Source organism: Haliotis rubra, unplaced genomic scaffold (genome assembly GCF_003918875.1).
Source record: "Haliotis rubra isolate DU_JTF1 unplaced genomic scaffold, ASM391887v1 Scf47, whole genome shotgun sequence".
NCBI classification, from domain to species: domain Eukaryota; kingdom Metazoa; phylum Mollusca; class Gastropoda; order Lepetellida; family Haliotidae; genus Haliotis; species Haliotis rubra.
In genome coordinates, this window is record NW_025767157.1 from 12,457 (window position 1) to 33,520 (window position 21,064).

Genomic DNA, 21,064 nt, shown 5'->3' on the forward strand with positions numbered 1-21,064 from the left:
TTATCATAAGGAGGTTAGGATATGATGTTTTAGTCTAGTTAATTTATCATTTTAATCATATGTCTGAAATATATTATGTGCTGTAATATCATCTACATGATGATATGATGTAAATATTCTATATGCTTAATATCATGACACACTGTTATGTATTATAATTAATGTAGACTATAGTGTACACATTGTAGATTAGGTACATATTATGGATGACATGAGAAAGAGTGTGCGTGTGCATGTGTGTGTGTGTGTGTGTGTAATATAGATTGTATTTAATTGTGTTATTTTATTATATTAGGTCTTTGAAGTACTCATTTGCCACCGGTTGTTTACCGGTAGACTGTGGATTACCTGCGTCCCTGAGACGAGGTTAGTATTTGTGTGTCAAGGAAATGCATGGGTTATGTTCTAAATGTTATGTTACATATCAGATTTTCATCTGTATGTCTGTAATTTGTAAGATAAGCTTATATTTATACTCAAGTTGAGTAACCCTTGTGGTGTGCAGAAAATATTAAATGTAATTATATGTTTACTATGTACATGTTGCTGTATACCAGTAATTTGAGATGTTTATGTTTTATTTCAAGGGTTTTATCACCTGATCCAAGACAATAAATCCCTGAACCCTCACAAGTATTCGTCTGTTCTCAAATCATGACGTGATACCGCTGTTACATATACAGACCATGACAGCAATGTATCTATATTTTAATGTGTGTGTGATTTCAAGTGTGTGTGCGAGTGTGTCTATCCAAAGAAGTGTTTGTACCTGTCTTTCTCTCTATATATACAGTACAACCAGAAATTATTGAAAACTTAAAGATTTAAATTTTTTTAATTGTATCACTCATTACTCACATATTAAATGTGAATATTAGCAGAACATAACTCCAGATTCAAAGACAGGTGAACAGTTAGTATTTTGTCAAGTCACCATGGGCAGCAATGCAGGCTTCAATGCGGCGGGGCATACTACTGATCAAAGAAGTTAGAAAGTCGTGGTCCATGCTGTCCCAATATCGGACCACCTCTTCTTTCATTTCACCAATATTTGTCGGATTTTTCTTATTGACACTTTCCTTCATAAGTCCCCAAACATTTTCTATAGGATTTAGGTCAGGGCTATAGCTTGGCCAATCTAATAATGTCATATTTTGGGTCCGAAACCAGGCCTGTGAATGCTGTGAATGATGTTTTGGGTGCGTTATCCTGCTTAAATCCAAACATTTCCATAGAACACGTGAGTAGATGGAAGTAAATGTCCCTCGAGAATATCTGTGTACCGCTCACTGTTCATATTCCCTTCAAATACACAGAGGGGTGTTGCCCCTAACACAGATATGCCACCCCACAAGTTAAATTACGGACTGTACTTTGGGCTGATACAAAGGTTTTTCAGTTTGTTTGGTTCAGAATTTCAGTGTATTAGGAAACAGCCACACAGAACTTTCATCTGAGAAAACACATTGTCCCAGTTAAAATTTCTATGCTGTAAGCACCAGTTCAACCTTCGCTCCTTTTGTTCAGGTTTCATGATCGGTGATGGAATTCCTCGACTTTTCTGCCAACCCATTGCATGCAGCTCAGTTCTAATTGTCCCCTTACAGACAGCTACAGTTCCTCTATCAGTCATATCCAGCCTTAAGTTTTCTAAACTCCTTCGTTTGTTTTTAGAAACAAGAATACCAAGCCGCCTCCTGTCACCGACAGTCAATTTTCTGGGCCTACCTGCGCCTCCCTGGTGCTCAATGCCATATCCATTTGCAATTATTTCAAAACACGATAAACAGTGGACAAAGGGATGCCTGTTCTACTTGAAATCACTTTAGCTGATCTGATGTCCTTGTTATAATACTCTAAAATCAATTTCCTCTTCTCTAAATCATCCATACTGAGGATCACTGAAAATGTCGTCAGCAAGTAAACAAAGGGGGATAACTCTTCACAAACTAATGAAAAAGGATTAACAGAGTTGTCTCTCTTGAATGAAACCAAGCACTTGATAGCTGGCCAAGGTTGTTTATACTAGAAATCCAATTATACATATTCCTAAAATTCTCAATAATTTCTGGTCATACTATATATACCCATGTAGGAACAGGTGGGACCGGGAAGAGGGGGTGCAGGCAGCAATGTCGGATGGAGCTATTTTGTTGGGTAATATGACATGGACCATGTACACTCAATCCATTAGCTGCCACTTTCAGTCAGGTTACTGTGTAACCAATTCTAACCCCAAATCCATCCCAATTGAGTTGCGTCTTATATCTAACAAGGGAGAGCTGGACACACCACCAGCTGGTTGTTAAGTGAAAGAAAAACAGTTTTGAGGTCTTCAATCAAATCGCCCAAGTGCTTTGTGTCTTTTATGTATGGGCACAAACATCATTGAATGTTTAACTTGAATGACTAAGCGTTTATTGCAGTAACTGAAACATGAGACTATTTTCTGACAACCTACACCGTTCCACCATGTACAGTGTCATTTGATGCTGTGTAGTCCTCCATGAGCCTCCACTACTATATAAGGGGAATTTAACACTTATAAAAACCTTTGCTGTAAGCGTTCATTTTTTTTGTAATCCCAAATCTTTTGTTATATAACTGATCAAATCATCTTCCATGGCAGTCTAGGGGCGGTCGGGTAGCCTAGTGGTTAAAGCATTCGCTCGTCACGTCAAAGGTCTGGGTTCGATCCATGGGTACTGTGAGAAGCCCATTTCCCCCACTGTGATATTGCTGGAATATTGCTAAAAGCAGCGTAAAACTATACTCACTCACTCCATGGCAAGCATAATTTTTGTGAAGCCATTTGAAATTAATAACAGTGATCTGATTTGATAATGTGTTTTCATCACAAGGGGAGCAACTCTTGCTCCACAAAGGGTGGTCTACCAACATGCCATGAAAGGTCAGCTTAAAAGGGCAGGGATACTCTTGCCATGGGAAGGTGCTGCAGAACACTAAGATAATGATCACATGTGACTTTTATATGGATTTGTATTAACTCCCATTAGGACAACAAATTTGTGTGTAAAGCATGTTACATAAAAGTACCTCTTTTTCCGAGATGAAGTGACTCGCCCCCTTCTCCAGTCGACGGGGCACATGAAGACCTCGACCTCGCTTCTGAAATACACAAAACACAAATTACATGATATGAAATTCAACAGTTGTTTGTATTCAACATTAGCATTGTTTCTTGGGCTAGCAGAAGCACATGGTTTAAAAGTGACAGGCCTGTCTGGTACATGATCTTTAAGCACCAAGGTAAAACACCCAATGGTAATCATGCCCTGCTCTATGGGTGATGCTTGACACTCACAATTTGCATAAAATATAAGTGTTTTCTTGTTGTTTGAGTCTTGACACTGCAAAACATCATTCTCTGTGGTTGCCTGATGCTGCACAAATATCTATCTTTTCTTCATTTGTGAAATATCTGAAGTTATCAAAAACACAAGCAATAAACTCAAATTGGTGGAAATATGTCCAATGCTCAGTATGATCAAAACGAGACTGCCTAGTATGATCAAAACAATACTGCCCAATATGATCAAAACAAGACTTCTCAGCATGATCAAAACGAGACTGCTCAATATGATCAAAACAAGACTGCCTAGTATGATGAAAACAAAACTGCTCAATAAGATCAAGAGAAGCTTTTTCTTCACACGGAACTCTTAATTAACTGTGAACTTGATCATTATCAACAAAATAAACAGAAGATCCAATGTTATTTACTGCAGCGAACAGCCTCAAGCCAGTCACACGTCCAGTTGAAATGAAACAAGTCAGTATCCAGCTCAATAACTACTGGTCAGGTCCGTCCATAATTAAATGGATCGTCACTCGGTCCTTATCCCCTCATCTGTAATCTGTAGCAATGAAGTGATGAACCATCATTGATTGGTAAATAGCCCCTCATTCGTATTATAGTTATAGAGGCCATCATGGGAAAACACGATGCTCAAGGTAAATATTAATTACTGAATACCAATATGTGTTATTATTTAGTGATGGCGTAGGCCTCAGGAGACTTCGCATCTCATCATCATCCATCTCGGGTTATTTAGTTCCCACAATGCACCAGGTGAACATCACTTGAAAGTATCAAGTCAATACATACCATACATATACACTAGAAGCTTCTATCGGTCAGTACACATACGTATACAGAGTGTGCTTGGACGACACAAAATCAATGTCAAGTGACTAAGATGGCGTAATATAGAAATCTGAGCATGTATCTGTGTACACAAACTCACAAGGATTCACTGATAATCTACATTCAGACTGCTGCTATAATACATATATACCACTCAAAATATGTAAAGAACACCCAATTCTTTCACTGTTAATCTGTTGTGCCAAATAGTTCAAACTTCAATTCAATCTTAATAATCCGTCATGTCACTTTGGAGTGAGTACAGTTTTATGGCATTGTAGCAAAATAACCCAGCAATATCTTGGCAGGGGACATCAGAAAAGGGGTTCACACATTGCACCCACGTGGGAAATCAAACCTGGCTCTTTGGCCTGCTGAGCGAATGCTTTAACCACTGGGCTATCCCATCACCTCCTGAATCAAACTCAGTCATTTATGCACTATTCTATTTTGGTTCTTTTTACAGCCAGTTGTTCTTCCTATACACAGATTACCCCAAAAATGATGATTATAATGGAAGATCAAACTATTTTCTCATTGTAATAGGAAACCAATCTATCAGAAGGTATTTTCTTTCTATCATGGTTATAAGACATTAATTGAATATAGGACACAAGGATCATTAAGTGATTGAATAATTCATACAGTTCATAAAACCTTCATACTTATATCTAAATATACATTACATTATCATTTCAGTTAACATGTTTATATGAATATGTTTATAAAACATCGTTCTGAGAAAATATACTGACAAAAATCTTTTTAATATCACAGTGTCGTATAGGAGGAGCAAAATATTGCAAACATATGTCTTTTTCTTTCATGAATATTTACAGTAGTCACTGAAGCATGACAAACACCTACATATACCAGTATACTGAAACAGCTAAGTCAGCAGGGAGAAGAGAAGCATGGTTGCATCAGCGTTATATTTAGCCACAGGCTGGTTCCATTTACCACACAGAGCGAAACTTGTCTCAACACAGAGCAAGGTGAAATGACTTGAGGCAAGGTCACTAGCACAGAGTTGATCATTTCAGATCTGGAAAACAGTTTGTATTTATGTTCATGAGTAAAAAAAATTTAACTTGATTCCTTGGATTCATAAAAAAAATTTAAAAATTGAAACAAATTATCTAAAAAGCATATTCGTTTCCTTTTCCTAAGGCAAACTTGTTCAACAGAAATATATATCACATAATTCAAATGGGCATTTTTCAAACACACACCAGTTCCATGTATTTTCAGAAATTGAACAATAGTGAATAGACTTGGTTCAAAGTTTGTTGTAACAGTTACACAGCAATTATATACCCCATGCTATTTCCTGTTATTATCTGTAACATACACAAGAAAATATGGAATACTGTGCAATTTCTAATGATCACCTGGTGATTTTCAACGATCAATTTGTCAGTTATTTTTTTTTCCACTCAAGGGAGTCTGTTTCAGGAGATAACTGGGACTGGTTATTCTCTGGTCTTACGATCCCCGACCGCGTGGTACCAAAAGACGTTAAAATATGGTACTTGTTGGTCCCTGCCTGGCGCTCGGCATTAATGGGTGGGTATTGAGTAATTACAAAAATTCTAGCATACTTGTACACAATAGACTTAATATTATAGGAATTGAGTTCTCACATAAATACTTGCGTAATTTACGCAGATACGCAGCTTATTTGCACTTTTGTACAAAAAGCCCTTCATCCTTCTCAAATGTTGAGTAGCATAGCAGCTAAAGTGGTCATGAAGGTATTTTTTATTACATCCTATTTAATGACCGCAGTTGTCAACATTTCTGGTGTCATATTTTGACAAGTGTGTCTTTCAGACCCAAGAGAAAAAAAAAAATTCAACTAAAACCTAGAATAATATTGTGATACTGTAACTAAGCATGGCTTCATTCAGATTTTATTTCAATCATTATGCAGATGTGTAATGACAAATGTTTGTGTAGTTTCCTACCAGTGATCCTGTCTGTGAGCATTAGATCTGAACAACAGGTAACAGAAAATGGCCCAGGACCATCAAAGGATGCTCATCAAGACATGTTCTGTGTGAATTTGGCTACTTCAGTGAGCCCCCAAATCCAGGGTAATAATGAACTATCTACGCTATGTGGATTTAGCGCAATATAAATGGACTAATTATTATTATTATTGAATAACGAATGAATATGTTATCTGCTTCCATGTCAATATAGTTATGTGTTATAGTTATAGAAGCAGTATTTGGGGTTTTCTGTGTCCATTTTCGACATTTTTGCATACTGGATGTACATTTGTATGTCATGTAAAACCCTGAAGAACAATACTTACTCTCAGTCCATGTCATAAATAATAGCTAAACAAAGTTCTCCAATATTGAAGCTAACCTCTAGAAAAGTTTGAGCCGTTAGGGACAACAGGATATAACAATCATACATGCTTTAACATCCCTGATGGCAATCCGGAATAAAATGCGTACCTCAAGACACTATTTGATCATATTCTACACGTCCTCCAACACATATACCATATAATATGCTCCTAATCCACATCTGGAGGCAAGAGTTCGATCTGTCAGAAGCTCGTCTATCAATCCTATCATATTCAAATCTTTGTATTACGCAATGTCTACGCCAACATAAGAAATGAAATGTTCAATATTTGAGTTATTCTTGGAAAAATAATGACTTGGACATGGCATCCACTATAGACAGAGTCTATTTTTCCCCTAAGCATAAGAACTTGTGCCGTATTTTCTCAGTTAAAAACCTCATGTGTATTTCTTTCCAATACTCTTCACCCTCAGCAATTTAAAGGCCCAAAATCTATTCCAGCACTTTCTCATTTTGATTCCCGACTAATGTTTGTTTATTTATTTGTTGTTTTGTTGGTGTGCGGTCCTGTGCATAGAGCTCAGGTCACAAATCAGGTGAAGTTAAGCAACGTTGGGTGCGGAGAGTCCTTGGATGGGTGACTGTGTTTGGCAGCTTGACTCCTGAGAGTTTCTAGGACTTCAGTCCTGCCCCAAACGAAGCACATGTCATATGTGGTCTCACCTCAGGTAAGGGAGTTTGTTGAAAATTGCCCCAGCAGAAAATGGGTACCCGGTGAGAAAAGTCATGTGACTATTAACCTTGTAGCTCCTAACAGGCAGGGCAAGCATACCTAGTGTGGAGTTTGGCGCTATGTAAATGAACACCTTACATTCAGCAATATTGCAGGTATACAGCGACTATCTGTAAATAATCAAATCTGGACCAGAGAAGCAAGTGATCAACAGCATAAGCATCAATCTATGCAAATGGGATACAAGAACCAACTTGTCAGTCATGTTCGGGTCTCACCTTGACCCCATTAATCACCTGTTACGACAAGCATAGGCTGCTGAAGACCAATTCTAACATGGATCTTATGGGTCTTCTGCCTAATGATACACCCAGAGTGAGTGAGTCGAGTTTAGTTTTACGCCGCACTCAGAAAATATTCCAGCTATATGGTGGTGGTCTGTAAATAATCGAGTCTGGACCAGACGATAAAGTGATCAACAGCATGAGCATCGATGTGCGCAATTGGGAACCGATGACATGTGTCAACCAAGTCAGCGAGCCTGACCACCCGATCCCGTTAGTCGCCTTTTATGACAAGCATAGTCGCCTTTTATGACAAGAATGGGTTACTGAAGACCTATTCTACCCCGGATCTTCATGGGTTTGATACACCCAGACCTACCACTGGTACCATAGTTTCAAAATACTCAAATATCATTTGAAAGAAAACTGCAAAGAGAACAACTGGGAAAATTACAAGCATAAACACAACCTGGGCCTTAATCAAGGGCTTATTTGTCACAAATACTGAATGTGTATTAAAAGGAGAGATTTATGGATATCGACTCCCTGTGATATGAGGTACACGATGTTTCACAGTAAATTCTTACGCCTTCCCCAGGTGGAACATACTGCAGAAGGTCATGTTGCTCATATTACAGACGTTGACAAACATAAATCATATGAATCACTTCTAAATGCCATTCAAACAACTGGACGTTTATTGTTTCAGAATACTATTTATAAAACGTTTATTCAAGGCCAAACTTTTTTTCAAGGCCCAGTGATTATTTGAGGAAATATGGCATATGTATGATGCCTGTTTGTTACATAAATAACGGTAGCAACCGACATCCATAAATTTCTGCCTTTATGTGTTTCACTTCTAAATGCCATTCAAAGAACTGGACGTTTATTGTTTCAGAATACTATTTATAAAACGTTTAATAAAGGCCCAACTTTTTTTCAAGGCCCAATGATTATTTGAGGAAATATAGCATATGTATGTCGCCTTTTTAATACAGAATTAACGGTAGCAAGTGACATCCATAAATTTTCCCCTTTGTGTGTTTCACTTCTAAATGCCATTCAAAGAACTGGACGTTTATTGTTTCTGAATACCGTCTATCCAACGTTTATTCAGGGCCCAACATTTTTACACGGCCAGGTGTATATTAACAGTAATTATCAACCTGTGCTGACACCTGAATCAGATGAATTATAGTCAGCAAAGTAAAACTGGGACATATCTGCTTTGTTACCAGTTGTTTTTGCCAAAACTGAACAGAATACTAGCTTCGGACAGCTTGACACTGACATTCAGCTGACCCAAACGCTGAATGGTATGAATACAATCATGTCGAAACTCCCAGTAATACTAATAGCTTGGTTAGGGTCTGCACAAGGATGCACGTATACTACCCAAACCTTGGTAGGGATATCATCAGTGTCAAGGTGAGATCCAAACGTGACTGACAAGTTGGTTCTCATAAAGGCATTATTCGATATTGTCAACTTGAATCATTGTATATCCTTGTTAGTTAAATTAACTTAAGTAGAAATAATTTGGCTTTACGCTGCATCAGCAATTTTCCAGCTATTCGTGGTGAAATTAATATACATACACAATTTTAACTGCCATGAGAACACAATTTTATAGGATCATATTGCTCAGTAGTATCACTACCAAAGACTGAGAGTCTATTTGTAGCATCAAGAAAGGAAATCTGGTTATAGGCTTAAAAAAGAAAGGATGTATGATTAATGAATTATATCGAAGAATATATAATTAAAATGTTTACTTATTTTTCACATGACCTTAGCCCATTGGAGACTTAATCTTTTTAGAGCATGTCTATTATTCTACTACAAAAAATCCATATTCTGATTGGTCAGATACCAGCTGTATTACATCTTTTTCTGTGATAGTCTGTGCTGGTGACCACATCATGGTAAAAGAGAATTACTTTACTAAACATGCCCAAAACACTTACTTCCAAAACTTGGTAAGCTATTGTGTGGAAAGATTTATTTTCAATAAAACATAGCAAAGAATGGCATGTTCACAGTAGATAGGGCAATTTATTTCACACATATAATGGAATGGGGAATTGAACCCGGTTCTACGGCGTGACCAGCGAACGCTTTAAAGTTTAACCACTAGGCTACCCCACCGCCCCTCCTGAAGAGCAATGAACTGTGTTGATTTGAGAATTCATTTGGTACTACAATATCATGTATTGTGACACTGATTCTATTGAATCTGTGTGTACTTTAGAAAGGGGGTGAAGTGTTCTTTACAAAGGAGAACATAGGACAACATGGTTGATTTATAGCCTCATACAATAAGATTTGAGCATTAAGATAAAACATTTGGTTTGCTTATAAAAAACATATCTTAATTTTGAATATTTATTGGTAGAACCACCTTCCACATTAAATCTGCAATATAACAGGCTGTAAGTAAGTCTGGATTGGACAATCCAGTGATTGATTTTTTACATGATCTTTGCAAAATGGGTCATGGCGCCATACAGAACATCCATCCATCTACATGTTGCATCTTACAACAGCATACGTTGCTAATGACCTACTCCAACGCAGGGGTCAAAAATAGGCGAATTATTGTAAGTTTAATTAACTTAGTGTTATCTTCTGTGTTTAAAGTACCACTCAAAAACATTTAAAGAACACTGAATTTTTTCATATACATATCGTTCTTCTGTCACAGGGCGGTGGCATCGCCCAGTGGTTAAAGCGTTTGCCCATCACGCCGAAGACCCTGGTTCAATTTCCCACATGGGTACAATGTGTGAAGCCCATTTCTGGTTTTCCCTGCCGTGATATTGCTGGAATATTGCCAAAAGCGGCATGAAACTAAACACACTCACTCACTCTTCTGTCACCTCATGAGTTCCACATGACACAATCATGTATTCCTGAAGACAGATAACTATTGTAAAAAAAATGAGTGCTTTTAAACTTTTGTTACGATGTACAAATTGTCAATGTCATACCAGTAAACAATAAAAATAATCATTGTTTACTGGATCATGTATATCTGCAGCACAAATATTTAATCTGTGATAAACTGCAACAGGCCTTGAAACCTTGTCTGTTATCAGACTTGTTATCACTGCAATGCCTCATCAATATGATTATACTCAGCTTCTTAAATTCCTACAAAATAGACACAAACGTAGATAGCTCAACAGTTGCATTTAAATATAAACCTGACAATGGCAGGCATGGAAGTTACCAGGATAAGACATCTCAGGTCAAAGCTTCAAAGGTCACATTAAACACTGTGTATCTATTCTCGTACTTCAGGTCTCTATCTCAGCACCTGTGAACATGTATCTGGGACTGATTAACAAACGACCTTGACCCACACAGGGTAACTCTCACATTCACCAAGGTCATCTTGATCTCACTCATTTCTAACAGTTATGAAGAAGGGCATCTTTAAGAAACATTTAGAAGCTTGTATGATGAAGAGAAATTTTATTTATGGATAGACAAAGTATCGGAACAGATCCTTATACCGACATTTGCTTGATAACGGTGTTAGGGTCCGCACCAATGTGTTGCATCTACTGCAATAAAGAAGATGTCTATCCATAAAAAGTGTCCTCTTCAATGAAGAAATGACTGTTGAAAATAACAATCCCATACAGTCCCAATTGTTATTTTTTAGAAACTAAGAAATACTGTTGTATTAAAAGATTAAGAAAAAGTAAAATTGGAAGCCAGGAATTCATCAGCGAGGAATGGAGTGAGCTTGGTTTTAACTTATGGATGGCAACTTCTTCGTTTTGAGGAAAACAATGTTTTTCGGAGTATATTCTTACTTCTAGTTCTACAGCCCAGGGAATATACCTGCCTCAAACTTGAGAAACTTTTAAATTAATTATTACTTCTGGCTTCCATGTCATTGTGCTTATCACCTACAGGACTAATCTGTCGTACAGACCCTGAAGCAAATATATCCAAGAAAGCCCACACAAGTCTAGAAGATGTGGCAAGGCATTCTCCCACAGAGGGTATTTGTCATATCTTCCTACGAACCCTCTGTTCTAATACGGCCATATTTTCCAGTTCTGGTAAAATCCCCTAGCAGCAAAATGTCGCAACACAAATTATCTCCCTTCTTTCTATCCAATCAGAACACGTTTTACATCGACTTACATCCAACTTGACTAATACAAGCAAATGTGGGGCCACAAATAACCCTCCTCTGCCGGGGACTTGTGCTGATGTGACACACAAGACATTTAATGGCTAGCGTGTCCGTTGTCAACGAGGGCGATGCAGACGCCATTGATCCGCCATTACATGACTGAGTTCTGTCTAGAAAAAATGTTTGCGCATCGCGCAGGGGAAGAGGTTCTAGTTTTCTCGAAGCATACGGAAATTGCCGAGGCCTTGCGAATGATCACTTTTGAAACAACGTCGCTGACTGCACAACCAAATCTGATTGCAACCAATCACGAATCTTGAACACTCGCACCATGAAAGGGCCGTATTAGAACAGAGGTTCGTAGGAAGATATGACAAGTAACCTCTGTGGGAAGAGAATGGTGTCAAGGCTAAAAATGAAGAAAGTCTCAGGGCTCGTTTTCATTATAGTTTATTTTTTATATTATGAACTTTTTTTCTGTTATATATGTTTATTTCAGAGACTAGTTGTTAGTCTTCTACAGGACTAATTCCTGCCTTCTCTTTGTTATGTAGCTGGAATATACTATTCACACGTTGCTAAGGATCAAATCATAGATTCAACAGAAAACTATGATCTGGGGTCTAATTTGGTTTACATATCCAAACTTATTGTAAGCATGGATTTAAGGTTTCAGTATGTCACTGCATCTTGCGGATCCCATACCTACTATTGACAGGTGTTGTGTACTTGTCAATGACTCATTCCATGATTTGCAAAGTGGTTGATTGGTGCCATGAAAACCATTTTTATGGTTACTCATGTATTAAGTGCAGAAGGTTAGATTAAAGTGGTTGTTTGCCTAAAGAAGGGTTACCATATTACTATTTATCCAGTTTTAAATGGATACAATTTCAAATTGTAAATCTATGTTTAAGTAAAGTTGGGAATTTTTGTGATCCTTAGCAAAGTGTGAGTAGTATATTTCAGAGAGTGGCGTTAAACATGAAACAAGCAAGTAAAACAAACAAAACAGCGTCTCCTAAAAAAATGGATGATAATGACATAAACAATGTACTCTGGCCTCGATGTACCAGATCTAAATACCAGTTTGTCGCTAAATTCTTTTTAAAATATTAACAGAGTAGAAAGATGCAGGATTTAACTGTGTATGTGATATATACATGCTGTTTCATTAATCTAAAGGTAAATGCATTCCGTTGATGTATGTAGCCTTGAAATATATTGGGGGTTTTCACCATTATGGTAATTCATTTTACAGAAAATACATTGAAAAGCTTCAGGTAAACAAACAAGAATAACACATTTGGTAAATATAAATGTGAAGTTTGTGATAAAATTTTCTGCTTTAGTTATTCCTACCAAGAGAAACAACATTTTCACCCTGGCTGTGCCACTCAAGAAACTGACCCCTGTAGTCCCAGGTCGACGCGATGAAGCCATTATTTACATAAGTAATGTCAAAAGTTGGAATTAATACATATTTTTACGTAACACATAAAATAGTTATTTCACATTCATCCATGAGTTATGTAAGTTTTCTTACTTTTTTAGACTTAATGACTTCAAACTGTGGGTACCTCAAGATTACAGGCGTATGTTCCTAGATTAGGATTACTTTTACTCATGTAAAATCATGATACAACCAGCAAAGGTCTCATTTTATATTTAATTAGACTCCGAATACATCTATGTTTCAAGTCTGAAAAATTTCAGTTATCCACGGTTCAACCTAGACTACGCTTAGTCTCTGAATATACATAATTGTCATGATAGCAAATAAACCCATTTAAATTGAAAAGTATCCCCAGTGAGGTGGGAGATACCTGTAGAAATCTAGACTTGCTTCATTTTGCGCTTTAGCACTGCATGGAGGGATAGGCAGAAGGAAACATAATGTGGTTCAGGGACTGTGACTGACTGAGTTTGGATTTACGCCGCTTTTAGCAATATTCCAGCAACATCACAGCGGGGGACACCAGAAATGGGCTTCACACATTGTACCCATGTGGGGATTCGAACCCGGGTCTTCGGCGTGACGAGCCAACACTTTAACCATAAGGCTATCCCACCGCCCCTTCAGGGACTGTGAGACGGACTAGATTGAACCTGATTGTGTCTGGTACAAACCGGATTTTCATGTCATTATGCACTTGGTGGAAGCTAAATCAAGTTCTTTAAATTGAGCCGAGAATCAAGATGTGTTCTGATTTGCATAAATATGCAGAACAGAGCCATTACCTACCATCAGAAATAGATGGCGACATTTGAGCATTTCATTTCAATCATTTTCACAACATCCACTGTAAATGAGTGAAAAATCAGAGGCATATTTTTTACAGATCACTGGTGTGTTCTGAATGCAGTTCCAGGGCTCCAGATAATTTTTCAACATCAGGAGTACGTACTCCTTATTTGTTCAATATAGGAGTACTGGAAAACCTTAAGTGTACATTTAGAGTACTGAATGGAAATTAATGGACTATCAGTAATCTTGTGTTTCGTTTCATATATGCACCACAATATTGCTACTCTTGTGTAAACAGTTCAATAAACAATAAAACAATACTTTTTCAGATAAATACGCCTGTAAATGATTCTAAGACCGTTCACCATTGCTGTGGTGCGTATCTGCTACGTTTTCTAAATTATTTCCTACCGTATCGTGCATACGTTTTATCCGTACATACGCCGATACGGTCCTTATCTGGAGCCCTGCAGTTCCAAATGCATGCTGGGCTCTCTGAATCTGCTAAAACAATAACCTTTTGATATGTTCCATGTCATATTTTTAAGGAATTGTACCTGAGTGACGGTTTGAGTAAATGTAAGATTGGGGCTATAAATGCCTTTCATTATTTCAATTTGGGAGACTGACACAGTCTACATTGATGCATCAGTGAAGCCGATTCACTCATGTGTCACTCGTGAAATAGCTGCTCGACTCGATTATTGCAGCCTTTTGCAATTTTCCATCACTAACACAGATGTTACTTGTCTCTCTGAATAAAACATAGATGAAGATTGTCAACCAGACCGAACACATCCTGGATCTGACCTGTTTTCCGAGACATTAATAGGTTCTGCGTGAGTTGTTTAGGTATTGCATCAGATTCTCACAAAGAGTGCAGCATCCTGGTTTTTTTAGCCTACATGTAGAACAAAGCATACCTGCTCAACTTGAGCTGGTGGGATATCTTGCAATAAAATATTCAACATGGGTTAATGTCTAAAATAGGTTATGAATTTTATAATTTCTGAAACTCACACAAACAATTTTGGAACTACTGTTTTAGTGTTTGAAACACTTGACAATGGAACATATCTCAGAGTATCTTAGAAGTTATTAGAACCTGAAACATGTTTAATTCTTGGAAAACTCACTTCACTTACTAAAATGTCATGACTGAATATTTCTTGAAGATTAAGGAAGTTTTTGTTTATGATATAGTGGTCATCACTTTAAAGTAGCAAGTTGCATCATTTTACATTGGATGTGAAATTTGCAAATAAATATAAAAAAACCAAAACAAAAAAAAACCATGTAATACTTATCTGCAATAACCTGAATAGGAAAATCTGACAAATTACGGTAACCAATTTTTTTGATTATTGCTCATTGGTAATGAGCCAATTATCAATTGTGAGATTACAACCAATTCCAAACACACGTGTGTGTGTGTGTGTGTGTGTGTGTGTGTGTGTGTGTGTGTGTGTGTGTGTGTGTGTGTGTGTGTGTGGTGCGTGCGTGCGTGTGTTTAAAGTGGGAGTGGGCATGATGAGTGAGTGAGTTTAAAAATACCCCAGTAATACATGGGCTTCACACATTGTAGCCATGTATGGAATCGAAGCCTGGCTATTGGTGTGACTCATGCACCCAAATTAACCCACTACCCAAAAATGTTACGGAACAATCAACTCTCTCTGGCATGGCATTACAGATCAACTACAGCAATATGAAAAAGTAGGTGGTGTTTAACTTTAGTTTATTAGTATATAAGTGGAATATTGCCAGGTGTCGCATGAAAACACTTTTAAATCAGGTAATAACTACTTATTCTGTTATGACTTGAATGTCTCACCGAGGTCATTAATATTTGTGTATTGTATTTAACTTCTAGATTTATTTCCCTGTTTTAGATAAAGGCTAAAGCTGGATAGACATATTTTTAATATGGATAGATTTCGCTGGCATAAAATACAGAAAATCAACAGTTGTGGCACAGGACTATAGTTATATCTTATAGTAGTTATCAAATGAATCTTCTCACCATCTTAAATTCAATTGTTATACAAATAATTATATTTTATCACAAAAAGGCTGGATTTCTTTTCTATTACAATGTGTTTATTATCTTTTTTGAGAAAAAATTATTGCTACCATATTTATAATATTATGAGATGTGAACAGGATTTGACCACGCCCCCTCCTGTCTGTCAAACCATAACCCAGGGGTCACGCTCACCTAGAGGTCACGAGTTGACCTGATTCCACATATTGCGGTTTTCATAACTGGCACTTAATCTACATCAGTTTGTATACTGAGAAATATTCCGAAATATGAAGTACATGTTATATGACATTTATGTATTGCCCATGTCAGATAACGGAGTTGGAACTTCGGAATCAGGTCAAGCCGGCCGACTAGCTTCATATCATCGAATGATCTCGAACAGGGACGCCTCATTCACTGAAATAGATTATATTATGTCTTTGTGATATAACCCAAACTTCATCGAATGTATTTGTTAATTAAATAATGAATAATAACTGTAAAAGTTCATATCAACAGAAGAAAATGTTTTGGGAGAATAATGTACTTGAGATAAGCCGTTACCTTGACATCCTCGAGAATGTCTGCGAGTGCTTCGCGTACGTCATCAAAGGGGCACTGGATAGAAAGACACAGAAGTTCGGGGAGATATTCTGTCACTATGGGCTGAAACCCGTTGATGTCCGTTTCGCCATGTATCTGTTTAGGGCTGCCGTATCCATCCAGCCAAGCATCAAAAGTTTTTTCGGATTGAGTCAATGCCCAGCCGACGAGCGGCCGAGTCGCGGTGGCACAAGACATGAAAGAACCGGAGGGATTCTTCATCTCGCAAGCTGGTCAGCGCAACCTCATCTGCCATCCAACCACCAGTGATCCTGAACCCCTTAAACGAAGTCACAGAGTTGTTCTGTCAGTCAGAACCCGACCTTGCGACAGTGAGCGCTCTCCCGGTATCACAACTTGGTCCTGCTTCGATCAGCTGATCTTCACCAGCCGGCATCCATCCACTGGAAAACGTGACCCGGTCTCAATCGCTCCGGTGTCAGCCGATTGAACAGTGCTGCAACCCTGTGATTATCAAATCAGTGATATAATGAACAAGTTCTCGGCACTACTGCAACATATATTATTTACTTTTCCGTTAAGTTCGTGCTATTTACACGTTAACATCGCACTTCCTCGGCAGCCAACACACAAAGTCGGTCTCTGCGCACGAACTATCAGTTGACCTCTGACGTAGCGAACACACCTCCAAAATCAGCCAATCAAAGGCGAGGAAAGTGTACCAGCCGCTGCCTCTCGCACAATGAGGGGTTTATGTATGTTTTTACAAAAAGCAGTAATGTCGCGTTGATCTTAGATTTGATAACCCTGTAAACAGACTGAGAATACATTAAACCAGCAAATTTACTTTGTTTTACTTTTAGAAAAAAAAAAATCTAAATATTTTTAAACACAGCCTGTGTCATGCTCAGTGCAATAACACAGTAAATATTGATATGTCACGGATATTTATAAATTCACGAGTGTATATATGATATATATGATATCAACAAATGCAGAACATGACATATCATGAAACTGATCCCTGTGTTCCCAGGTCGACGCGATGAAGCCATTTTTTTACACAAGAAATGTCAAAAGTTGAAATTAATATATATATTTAGTATATATGATTTCTTCGCTAAATACACAATAAAACTGCATGCTCTCTCATTTCGCCAACCCGTGAAGATCCGGGTTAGAACTGATCTTCAGCAACCCATGCTTGTCGTAAAAGGCGACTAACGGGATCGGGTGGTCAGGCTCGCTGACTTGGTTGACACATGTCATCATATCCCAATTGCGTAGATCGATGCTCATGCTGTTGATCATTGGATTTTCTGGTCCAGACTCGATTATTTACAGACCGCCGCCATATACATGTAGCTGGAATAATGTTGAGTGTGGCGTCAAACTAAACTCACTCCCTCACTCCTCTTCGTAAATTAGTGCAGTTTTTGTACATTCATCCGTTAGGTATTTATTTATTTATTTATTTATTTATTTATTTATTTATTTATTTATTTATTTATTTATTTATTTATTTATTTATTTATTTATTTATTTATTTATTTATTTATTTTCTGTTGATTCTGTTTCTGTTTAAAGTATGTTTATTCATTTAATAACAATATAGTCATATATGATTATGGTTAGAAGCACAATATCATGAATACATCACATGACGTCACGGCGTGTTTGATATACAGGTAGCATTGCTGTGCAGTGATCCCGACCGTGTAATCTGGGACTAGACCTGCTGTAGGCACACGACCTACATAAATACAGTATGTTCAGTTCAGCACTGAATATAATAGACTGTACAATCAAGCCGGTTTAAATACGTATCACGTGACCTGCCCCTTGTTGCCATGTCGGGCAGAGATCATTGTCCCGCTGTTCGTTGGATATATGATATTTGTATGTTAAATATTAAAGTAGCAATTTACCTCTAAACACCTGTAAATCACGCTTCTAAATCTATTGCTAGTGAAAAAATTCTGCTAAATGATCTGGGACAGGAATAACTGTGTGTACTGTTTAAGATTAATTAAGACTGAACTTTTTATGATGAGTAATTTCTATATAAGCAAATATTTTAGTTAATGCAGAAATCGTGTGATCGATTAATTCAAGTAGAATTTGAATTGGTAAGTAAAAAGTGGTAAGGATACAAACGAATTCAATATTCTCGTGTGTTCGTCATTTTCAAAGAAAGTTCGAGTGAATGAGTGGGTATGGTTTTACGTCTCTTTTATCAATATTCCAGCAACATCACGGCCGGGGACACCAGAAATGGGCTTCACACATTGTGGGGAATCAAACCCGGATCTTCGGCGTGACAAACCAACACTTTAACCACTCGGCTATCCCACCGCCCCCAGTGTAACAAGGGAACAGTTTAACTGCTCATCTGCTCTGTCTGTCTGTCTGTGGGTGACAGTTATCACGGATATTCATTCCGGCACAATGACTTGGTTGTCACATGTCATCGTATCCCATAGAGGTATGCTCATAATGTGAGGAACGGATCCTTATATTTACATACCCGTGAAGATCCAGGTTAGAATTGATCTTCAGTAACCCATGCTTGTCGGGTGGTCAGGCTTACTGACTTGGTTGACACATGTCATCGTATCCCCAATGCATAGATCGAGCACTGGATTGTCTGGTCCAGACTCGATTATTTCCAGACCGCCGCCATATAGATGGAATATTGCTGAGAGGCATTAAACAGCAAACAACATACCGGCGTCGAATAGTTGAGTATTATCATTGACTATATGTTTGCGGGAACATTGCCGAGTGCGGCATCACATAACATGCAACTAAAACAACATATGTGCATACAGTGGCTGAAAGATGACCTTCAGTTTGTAATGATATATCGTACCACCTCGGCAGACAACCATCTACACTCTTGGACTGAGGTAGCTTTTGTACATTTAGATCCAAAACGGACCACAATTTGTAATATATATCTACACACGTGTATCTCTGTTCTGGAAAGATGACATTGATGAACGCTGGATCAGCTCCGCGACGTTGTGACCACGTGGGATATCGAACACGGGTCTTCTACGTGGCGAGCAAACGCTTTAACCACTGGGCTACCCTACCGCCCCTAAACATGCGATAGGGACACGTATAATTTATCCTTGTGCTCATGCAACGAGAGTCCTCTATAAGTGGGTCGTAAAACCAACGTATTCCCCTATAAACGAGTGCGTCTGTGTGTGTGTGTGTGTGTGTTTAGATATAAACTGCATGGCATAAGAAAGCGTACACATAAAAGTCGGATATGACCAAAAGATTTCAAACGTGATTAATACGTCACTAGTCTGAAAAGAATCGCGGACACAAATGATTACTTTTTTATTTTTTCAATAGCCTTTTAAAGACCTTTCTTGAGGATGAAGGGTCAGAAGAAGGTTCCCAGTAACCGTACCTCGATGGTATAGATCGGTGCTCATGTTTTCAGCCTCTAGGTTTCGGTGATATGGCTGCAAATTGCTAAGTGTGGCAAAAACCAACATTCACCCATTGTTTTAAAATCCCTATTGAGGAAGCCTAGAGGTGAAAGCGTTCGTCCGTCACACCGAAGGCGGGGTTCGATTCCCCACATGAATATATTGTGTGAAACCCATTGTGGTGTCCCTCGCCGTGATATTGCTGTAAAATTGCCTAAAACTAAACTAACTCACTCACTCACTCACTAGAATCCCTATTTCGCCGGTTTTGTCCGACATTTGTGAATACTGTCATTAGAAGCATAAAATATACTTACCTATAGTTCAGGGACTATAGCTCACATCAAGAAAACGACCAAGCCTCTCAGCACAGAAACTAACGGTTAATCAGTAAGGGCGGTCAGCTTCAATTCAGATCCTTGTTTCTATAACCAGTGTACAAGTCATCGGGGTGTACAGAAGCCTACGTGGTGATAATTATAGATTCAGGAAACGTTGTAGGCTGACATAGCATATACTCCCAGAAAAATAGATATCTCATTTACGTACAAAATAGAAATTTCAAATGTAGTACAAAATAATGTCTAATTTTGCTGATGCCAACTAAACGTTCCTAACCATTCTACACTTGTAACTATATATCTAATACTCTCCCTCTCTCCAGCGAACAGTTATCGCCGCGTAACGGTTATAGCGATTATACACGCGATTATAATTCCGGTCAATTACAAATCCGGTATTTTTCCCCTCGGTATTTGACAACAATAAAGGTCAGCAAAAGAACATTATTCACAGTAAGTAACAGAAGAGAACAATTAAAGAAAAGTTATGAACCCTACAATGTTTTTTTCAACTTAGTCGGGGGGATGTCACACGATCTATATAATAGCAAGTTCAAGTTCACAAGTCATTAATTGTTTCATTCCCTATCAATCTACTGTATAAGAAACACTCAAACAGTCACACAACCAATTATTCGAAGGCACTGTATGATATAAATATAAATTTATATTATTTCACGAATGGCATGAGAAATTCTAAATGGCGATAACTGTTACAATTAGTTGTGAGAAAATATCTATTTATGCTGCCATGATTCCCTCCCGCCGCGTTA

The 21,064-nt window shown here is 37.9% G+C and overlaps 1 protein-coding gene across 2 annotated transcripts; it reads right to left on the reverse strand.

The window, feature by feature from the left end:
* Positions 1 to 2,988: 2,988 nt before the first annotated feature.
* Positions 2,989 to 20,360, reverse strand: LOC124290602. 2 transcript variants are annotated; one of them, XM_046727362.1, is made up of 3 exons: positions 20,268 to 20,360; positions 16,502 to 17,005; positions 2,989 to 3,129 (listed from the first exon to the last, which is right to left on the reverse strand). In XM_046727362.1, the coding sequence occupies exons 2-3, from the start codon at positions 16,760 to 16,762 to the stop codon at positions 3,004 to 3,006; spliced, it is 387 nt and encodes a 128-aa protein (XP_046583318.1). In that variant the 5' UTR covers positions 16,763 to 17,005; positions 20,268 to 20,360; the 3' UTR covers positions 2,989 to 3,003. The 2 variants fall into 2 exon arrangements, with proteins under 2 accessions (XP_046583318.1, XP_046583317.1); XM_046727361.1 differs by lacking the exon at positions 20,268 to 20,360 and having other exon boundaries at positions 16,502 to 17,327.
* Between the last annotated feature and the right edge of the window lie 704 nt (positions 20,361 to 21,064).

Excerpts from the sequence above, each read along its gene's own strand:
- LOC124290602 (XM_046727362.1), bottom strand. The coding sequence starts at position 16,762 with ATGAAGAATCCCTCCGGTTCTTTCATGTCTTGTGCCACCGCGACTCGG. Across the intron at positions 3,130-16,501 it reads ACATTCTCGAGGATGTCAAG|AAGCGAGGTCGAGGTCTTCA; the intron begins GTAACGGCTTAT and ends TGTGTATTTCAG.